The following is an 8,698-nucleotide window of genomic DNA, read 5'->3' on the forward strand; positions in this document are numbered from 1 at the left end:
TTTTAGGCTGATTTTTTTTTTCAAGCGCACAATCTTGAAATTGCACCCGTTTATGCAACGCATACCCGAGAAAATGCGTGACTCTCTGAATTAGATTTCGTCCTCCACACTTCGTCCGTCTCACAATAACCGATTATGTATTCGATTTGAGTTCTTAAGAAATTTCAAAGGGAATCGGTTGAAATTTACGTAGTGAAGTTCCAATATGATGCCATTTCTGATATGTGTTATCAGGAATGGCATCTTCAGAACCATTAATCTTCCATGTAATGCTTTGCGCTCATTGACAAAAATATCATTTCAATATAAATTCATTTTGTAGAGCATTATGTGGCTTCTACTGAAAATAATCCATTTCCTGGATAATTTTTAAATAAAACTTAAATAAGTATTTGCCATGACGTGCATTAATCAACTAATAGTGCCTAGTATTGTCTTTCGAAAGTGATGATTCGTCCAATTTGAATGTTGAAGATTTCCTTTTCTTCGCCAAAACATAGTTTTTGGGGAAAGGAGCTGTGCGTAGCGTTTTTAATAGACTTCCTGAGCCCATGGTCCAATTGAAAAATTACAAGGCATTCATTCATTTAACTTTCAATGAATGACTGAATTTCATACATTAATTGACAAAGATGTTATAATTGCGTTGTTGCAAAGCATGCTGAATGAGCAAAACAACATTTGCACTAAAGCTTCGATCTCTCAACGCAGTCATTGCCCAGCGTAGGGAGTGAGACAACGCCATAGAGATAAGCCCGTGTCGACAATTCGTAGAAAACAAATGGTATCAATTTCATTGTGTCATCGAAGAACAACAAAACAGTCTTTATTTAGCATTGAAATAAGCACCACGTTCGCGAGCTCCACAAACAAAATGAGGCGCGGAAAAAACAAACGTTCGAACATTCGATTGTGGCATGTGGCCATAACATTGGTGGGCGTCTTCACGGCAAAGGTCATCGAGGCGGCACCGTTCTACCAGAGGTTCCTAATGAATCACAGATATAAGCACATGATTGAGGGGTCGATGGACACGCAGGCCGATCCCTGTGACGACTTCTATCAGTTTGCTTGTGGCAAGTGGGAGGAATACCACAAAGAGGCACGTTATGGACGCAATGACATGCTTTCCATGACCGACTATGAGGTAAATCGTGAATTGGCCAAATATATGGACTCCATCAAACTGAGAGGCAAGCCAAAATTTGTCCAACTGGCCCATCAGTTCTATAAATCGTGCACCAATGTTCGTTTGTTTGATCATTTCGGCTATTTGGATTACATGAAGCTGCATGAGAATCTGAGATTGCCAAAACTGTGGACTGGTCACAGCAGTCGTCCTCATTTCGATTGGGTTCATAGCTTGGCGGTAATGCGACGCTATGGCTTAAATGGCATTTTCATTGAGGAGATTATGATTCATCGACGTGACGATAGCTCAAAGACTATCATCGACTTGGACAAACCCGTCGAGGGCGGTGGCTTCCAAAGTATGTCCTATGAGAATCTGCAGGACTTGATTAAATATTTGGATTTACCAGGAAACGAACAGTCTTTCGATAAGCTGTGGGAGGCCATCAGAGAGTTCGAGACGCGATTGGAGGAATTGCAGGAAATCGAAGATGATGAGGGGACACGACTCATCACGGTCAAAGATTTGCCGCTGCCATGGCTAAGCAGATATTTGGCCACCGTTTTGGATTACACCACCCTGGATCCCGATAGGGAGGTCTACATACAAAATGTTGAATACATGCGAGAGTTGTACGAGTTGCTCAAGAAGTATGACAATCACTTCATTAGTCGCTATTTGGAAGTACGATTTTTGTGGCATTTACAGCAGCATGGTCCGCGAAAATTCGATTCCATCGAATGCGTCCATAGCACTCGCACCCTTTTGCCCTTGGCCATGCATTGGATCTACAAACACCAACATTCAGAAATCGACGAGTATAGCTTGGAAATACAGCAAATGTTCGATAACATAGTTGGCTACTTCAATCGCACCTTAAGGGCGAACAACATGCATTTCAAGGACACCGTTTTGGATTATCTTTGTGGAAAACTGTCAAACCTTCGTCTGAAGGTAGGCAATTTGCCCAATGAAAACACAGAAGAGGTGCTAGAGGCCTTTTACGAGAATTTATCTTTGAATCAAACTGACTACTATGGAAATCATTTGAAAATTTTGGAGTTCAGCTTTAAATCGGCCCACTCCAGTCATCCATATACCTTGACCAAGGATGTGTCCAAGTTCTTTAATTTGGAAATTTATGGCGAGGGAAGCAGCTGTTCGCCCTATTATTTGACCCGCCCCAATATTGTAATTGTGCCCTTCACCTCTCTGCGAGTGCCCCTCTTTCATCCCGCCTATGATGAAATATACAAATATAGTTCCTTTGGCAACACTTTGGCCCACGAAATATTCCACGGCTTTGATCGCATGGGCCTGCAAGTAGACTATAGGGGCAAAATGAATGCCTGGCAATATAACACGGTGCTCTCTAATCCAGATTTTGATGCAAATTTCAATTGTTTGCAAGAGCTCCATCCCGATGTGGTCGATGAGAAAATTGCCGATATAAGCGGTTTGTACTATGCCTACGGAACATTCTTCAATCGTTATCCCAACGCACTCACCGATACGCGTCGCCTTAATGGCATAGATATGTCAGCGAAGAAGGTGTTTTTCCTTAATTTTGCCCAATTATTTTGTGATCCCAATATCTCCGACCTAGAGCATGGGGAAGTAAGTGATCGTATCAATGATGCTCTTTCACATTTTTCCGAATTCTCTAGAGCCTATAGATGTTCAAGACAGAGCCGTATGTTACCGGAGGAAAGCTGTCAAGTATGGCGCTGATGCAAGAGAGAGAGGAGATACTTAGTTTACCAATACCGATAACCCTTATTTAGTCTTACTGCAAAAATATTTATACGAGTATTTAAACAAGATTATTTTTTCGCTATTTTCTACGTTTAAATAAAAAACATATCACTTAAGAAAAATTAAATAAATGTACTATAAAAGGCCATCAAGTCAACAGATACTTCCAATCGTAAAGCTTTTTGATGGAGTGAGTATTCCTCGGGGTTCGCCACAATAGAATTGTGAACAAGTTCGAATAAGGAAGTATTTGCTGTTTGGCCAAGGTTACGTTAGGTTAGGTTTAAGTGGCAGTCTGCCATCAGACTCACTTACACGTTGTGAATGTTCACCTATTGTGGAACTTCTTCTGAAGTTCCACAATAGGTGAATAGTTTATTCTCCCTCCACGTCCTCACAGCTTCTGCAAAAGTCGTTACTTGTCAGCATGTTTTTCTGTGTTTTCAGTCAGTGACCTGTCATAACAGACAAAATTACTGAGACGTCTGTTTTAGCCAGAAATTGGCCTCTTCAAGTCTAGATTGGGCCACATTATTTTGGAATGTTCGCAACCGCCCAGCCTCAGGCTTCTCGCTGAAAGTTCTTCGACAGTCGAGGGGGTTTTTGGAATTCAGAAATATGTTCCCCAATGATTTAATGACTGCCAATCGTCGTTATGACATTATATCTTAGCCATACAACAACTTCCCTAAATGCTTGCAAAAATCTCCACTTGGTACACATTGCAGCGGTCGGGTAATCTTCTCGATATGAGCAGTCCTAGATCTTCTGAGTACACTCCAAAAGCCCCCTGGTTGTCTAGTTTGGAACCATCCGTATAGAAGTCTATGTAACTTCCTTTACCGGAGATATTTTAGTACCAATCGCTCTTATCAGGAATAGCAGTACAGTACTTTTTAAAAACGGTCCAGGCAATGTGTAATCCACACTGCCGGAATCATCGGGGATTGTATGAAGGACAACATAGTGTTCGTAGCCGTCGCATGGATTAAAAATTTATAGAAATCGATCAATTGAAATGCCGTCTCTGATAGCCCTATCCGCCAAACGATCGATAACACATGAAAATATCGACCTGAAAGCCTTGCGATAAGACGAAATGGATGGTTTAAACTCCCTAAACGCCTTGTACAACAGAGCAGATAAAGACAATGGAGAAAATTGGGAACCACAACTTTGAGATAGTCAGTAACTTTGTCTAACTTTATCTACCTCAGCAACACCGTAACCGAAACGAATGTCACCAGTTTTGAGATAAAGCGAAGAATTGAGATTCCACTGCAGCATATTGTCCGGCTTTAGACCATTGTTTAATGCTTTCTATTCAAAGAATTGTAATGCGAAAAACATTTAAAAGTCAGCAAAAGTGTGTTGCTGCTAAAAGCATTTGACTGGTTTCCCGTATCGCGATTTCATTTTCGACCAAGAAAAATCATCAGCAGGAGATGTCAAATGGATCATGGTGCTTTACAACCATCTCAACTAGAGTAAGTTGTAAAGCACAGATCTAAATTTGAATAGGTCTCTTTAATACGACTTGAGTCATAAGCGCAATAGCGCTTTCTTTTTCGATCTTAAAATCTGATTGAGATTCCATTGCAGAATATTGTCCTGCTTTGGACCATTGTTTAATGCTTTCTATTCAAAGAATACAAACAACAAATACAAATTTTGCCCATGAACATTCCACTAAGGAACAGAGGCAAACGTCTCACATATCATTGAGTGCAGTCCGGTTCAAGTTTAAGGCTCAGTGATATATGGCCTCCTTTTTAAAGCCGAGTCCGAACGGCGTACCGCAGTGCAACACCTCTTAGGAGAGAAGTTTTTACATGGCATAGTACCTCACAAATGTTGCCAGCATTAGGAGGGGAAAACCACCGCTGAAAATGTTTTCTGATTCGAACCCAGGCATGGAGCGTCATAGGAGGACATGCTAACCGCTGCGCTACGGTGGTTGCTGACTTTTTTTTTTTTTTTTTTTTTTTTTTTTTTTTTTTTTTTTTTTTTTTTTTTTTTTTTTTTTTTTTTTTTTTTTATTATTCTTAAGTCTATAGATTATAATCCTTACAGACTAAATTATATGCTAAATATTTACGAATATATACATATTTTAGATTCAAAATAAATAAAACTATGTGTTTAAGTGAAGTATTAATTTTCTTTTAACAGAATCACGTTTTTCAGAGAGATCGATGAGGCTATAAAATTTATTAAATTCAACAAAGAGGCGGCGTAAAGGGTCGTTGTTTGCATAGTTTGATGTGAAATAATTTATTTGAAATAGCTGATAGTTTCGGGATGGCCTTAAGGGAACATTTATGTAAATTCTATTCAAAATAAAATCGGAGATTATTTTGCCTTGCATTATATTGATAAGGAAAGTAACATTCAGCATTATTCGTCGGCTTTTTAATGTTGGTAATTTTATTAAGTTTAATCTGTATTCGTACGATGGTAGAGCCCGAGGGTCCCAGCCACGCCCCTTAAGGCAAAATAAAAGAAATTGTTTCTGAACTGACTCAATCGCATTCGAATGAATGGAATAGGCTGGATCCCATATAATGGACCCATATTCCAAAGTAGAACGTACAAAAGAAATATATAATTGTTTCGTTACTAAGGGATCTGAAAATTCTTTACTCCAACGCTTGATAAATCCCAAACTTCTATAAGCTTTGTTCGTAATTAAGGAAATATGTTTTCTAAAATCCAACCTGTGGTCCAACAGAATCCCCAAATCATGAATAGAGTCCACATACTCCACCATACAATCATTCAAATAGTAACTCGTATCAATTCTTCTCAGCCGAAAGAAAGACATATGTTTACATTTTAAAGTGTTTAGTTCTAGCAAGTTAGCATTGCACCATTTATAAAACTCATTAAGATCGGATTGCAGTATACACTGGTTTGCTTCCTCATTAAAAGAGTAGAAAATTTTAACATCATCTGCATACATTAGAACCTTTGATCGATGTATCACGCTGGGCAGGTCATTTATAAACAATGTAAATAAGACCGGTCCAAGATGACTTCCTTGAGGAACACCGGATGTCACAATTATCTTGTCAGAAATAGCATTTCCTACTTTCACCATCTGAGCTCTGCCCATTAGATATGATCTTATCCACTTCAATAACGCATTGGAGAAACCCATAAGATGCAACTTCAACAACAGTAATTCGTGATTGACCTTATCAAAAGCCTTACTAAAGTCTGTATAAATAGAATAGAAAGCATTAAACAATGGTCTAAAGCCGGACAATATCCTGCAATGGAATCTCAATAAGATTTAAAGGTCGAAACAAGAAAGCGCAAACGGACAAAGCGAATCTGGCAAAATGATCCTACTTTGGATTAAGTAAGCAGTTTACAAACAAGGCCACCTCTCGACACACGAAGATTACACTATACAAGACACTGATACTACCCCTGTTGTTATATGGTTCTGAAGCATGGGTACTTGTGAAAACAGATGAGGCAGTGCTTGGAATATTTGAGAGAAAGATTCTTCGTAATATATATGGACCAGTTTGAGATAATGGAGAATAAAGGCAACGTATGAACCACGAGCTGTATTTCACCTATAGCATAGTTACACGTATCAAAATACAACGGCTGCGTTGGCTTAGTCATGTTGTCAGAATGGATGAAGAAGCTCCAACAAAGAAGTCTATTGAAGGCAAACACGGTGGTACACGCAAACCGAGAAGACCAAAAGCCCGATGGAAAGATCAAGTGGTGGGACACATCGAAACATGGTGTCAGAGATTTTAGAATGAGCGCAGAAGATCGAGGCACTTGGAACGCTATTCTACATTCGGCTAGTGAAGCAAATGTTCTGTCACAGCCAATTAAAGTAAGTAAGAAAGCCTAAAAAGTATAATTATTATATATCGTCTTTGCCACCTCTCGACATCACGATAACCATCGGAAAGTAGCTTACATTTAAATTTATCTTCGATAAGACTTCTTTCTGTTGTAGAACCCCTAGAATCCGCAATTTTGTCTCATTGCTCTGGATTTGAAAGATTTGCTTTGTAATTCAGAAGGAGAACTGTTTCCTTTTGAGGAAAAAAGGGTTCATTTACAAAAAGCGTCTGGTTGATACACCTGTAAAAGTGCTCTTGGCATGGTACTTACTATTGTTGTCAGACTGATTGCTATATAATGTTGTGGTTTGGTGGATGAACTTTTAAAAATCGACTTTCCATCTGATGCATACCGGGTGACAAACAGGGCGGCGGAGTCGAGCAATTTTGAGTCAACTCCGACCCACCGCTACAGAGTGGGGGAAAGGTGCTCCAACCTAAGCAAATTGGGTGTCAAATGAAAGGTATAAGCGAGTAGATTGCGAAAATGTGAAAACAGGTCTAAAAATTGGATCTAGAAGGTCTAAAAATTGGATCCTTCAACTGGTAGTCGTTAAAGCGATATAACATCTCCCATGTCATATCATAATTCCTTAAAAGGCTAACTTGCTACCCGATTTGGCTGAAATCCCGACTTCGCGATAAATTTGTTGGTTTCATAAGTGGTGTATTTTTCCTCGCATTTTGACGAAATATAGATAAAATAAAATAACTTGTCTTCACCCCCACCAAAGGGCAAGCTATACTAATTTTTATACCCTCCACCATAGGATGGGGGATATACTAATTTCGTCATTCTATTTGTAACTATTCGAAATATTCGTCTGAGACCCCACAAAGTATATATATTCTTGACCGTCGCGACATTTTATGTCGACCTAGCCATGTCCGTCCACCAGTCTGTCTGTCGAAAGCACGCTAATTTTCGAAGGAGTAAAGCTAGCCGCTTCAAATTTTGCACTAATACCTCTATTAGTAAAGGTCGGTTGGTATTGTAAATGGGCCTTATCGGTCTATGTTTCGATATAGCTGCCATATAAACCGATCTTGGGTCTTGACTTCTTGAGCCTCTAGAGTGCGCAATTCTTATCCGATTGGAATGAAATTTTGCAAAATGTGTTTTGTTCTGATATCCAATAACTGTTCTAAGTATGGTTCAAATCGGTCTATAATCTGATATAGCTGTCATATAAACAGATCTGGGCACTTGACTTCTTGAGCTTCTAAAGGGCGCAATTCCTATCCGATTTGAATGAATTTTTGCACGTAGTATTTTGTTATGATATCCAACAATTGTGCCAAGATATAGTTCATATCGGTCCATAACCCGATATAGCTGTCATATAAACAGATCTTGGGTCTTGACTTCTTGAGCTTCTAGAGGGCGCAATTTCTATCCGATTTGGCTGAAATTTTGCGTGACGTATTTTATTCTTTCTCTCAACTACTGTGTCAAATAAGGTTCAAATCGGTTCATAACCTGATATAGCTGCCCTATAAACCGATCTGGGATATTGACTTCTTGAGCCTCTAGAGGTCGCAATTATTATCCGATTTTCTGTCTATAGCCCGACACAGCTCCCATATAAATCGATCTCTCTATTTTACTTCTTGAGCCCCCAAAGGGCGCAATTCTTATTCGAATTGGCTGACATTTTACACAGGTCTCCAACATAAATATAATATAATTGTGGTCCAAACCGGACCATATCTTGTTATCGCTCTAATACCAGAGCAAATCTTTTCTTATATCCTTTTTTGTCTAAGAAGAGATGCCGGGAAAAGAACTCGACAAATGCGATCCATGGTGGGGGTATAAAAGATTCGGGCCGGCCGAACTTAGCACGCTTTTACTTGTTTCATTTCGTTTGAATCTTTGATCTAGCCATGTCCGTCTGTCTGAGGAAATCGAGATAGCGGTCGAACGAATAAAGAT

General features: G+C 39.3%; 1 protein-coding gene across 1 annotated transcript; it reads left to right on the forward strand.

The window, feature by feature from the left end:
- The first annotated feature begins 735 nt into the window (after positions 1-735).
- Positions 736-3,039, forward strand: LOC106093070 (neprilysin-2). The gene has a single exon (XM_013260051.2). It carries the CDS (start codon positions 782-784, stop codon positions 2,861-2,863), a length of 2,082 nt encoding a protein of 693 aa, XP_013115505.2. The 5' UTR covers positions 736-781; the 3' UTR covers positions 2,864-3,039.
- The last annotated feature ends 5,659 nt before the right edge of the window (positions 3,040-8,698 follow it).

The sequence above is a fragment of the Stomoxys calcitrans genome, chromosome 4 (genome assembly GCF_963082655.1).
Source record: "Stomoxys calcitrans chromosome 4, idStoCalc2.1, whole genome shotgun sequence".
Classification (NCBI taxonomy): Eukaryota; Metazoa; Arthropoda; class Insecta; order Diptera; family Muscidae; genus Stomoxys; species Stomoxys calcitrans.

Bases quoted from the DNA above. Each gene is read 5' to 3' on its own strand.
- LOC106093070 (XM_013260051.2), top strand. From the start codon at position 782: ATGGTATCAATTTCATTGTGTCATCGAAGAACAACAAAACAGTCTTTA.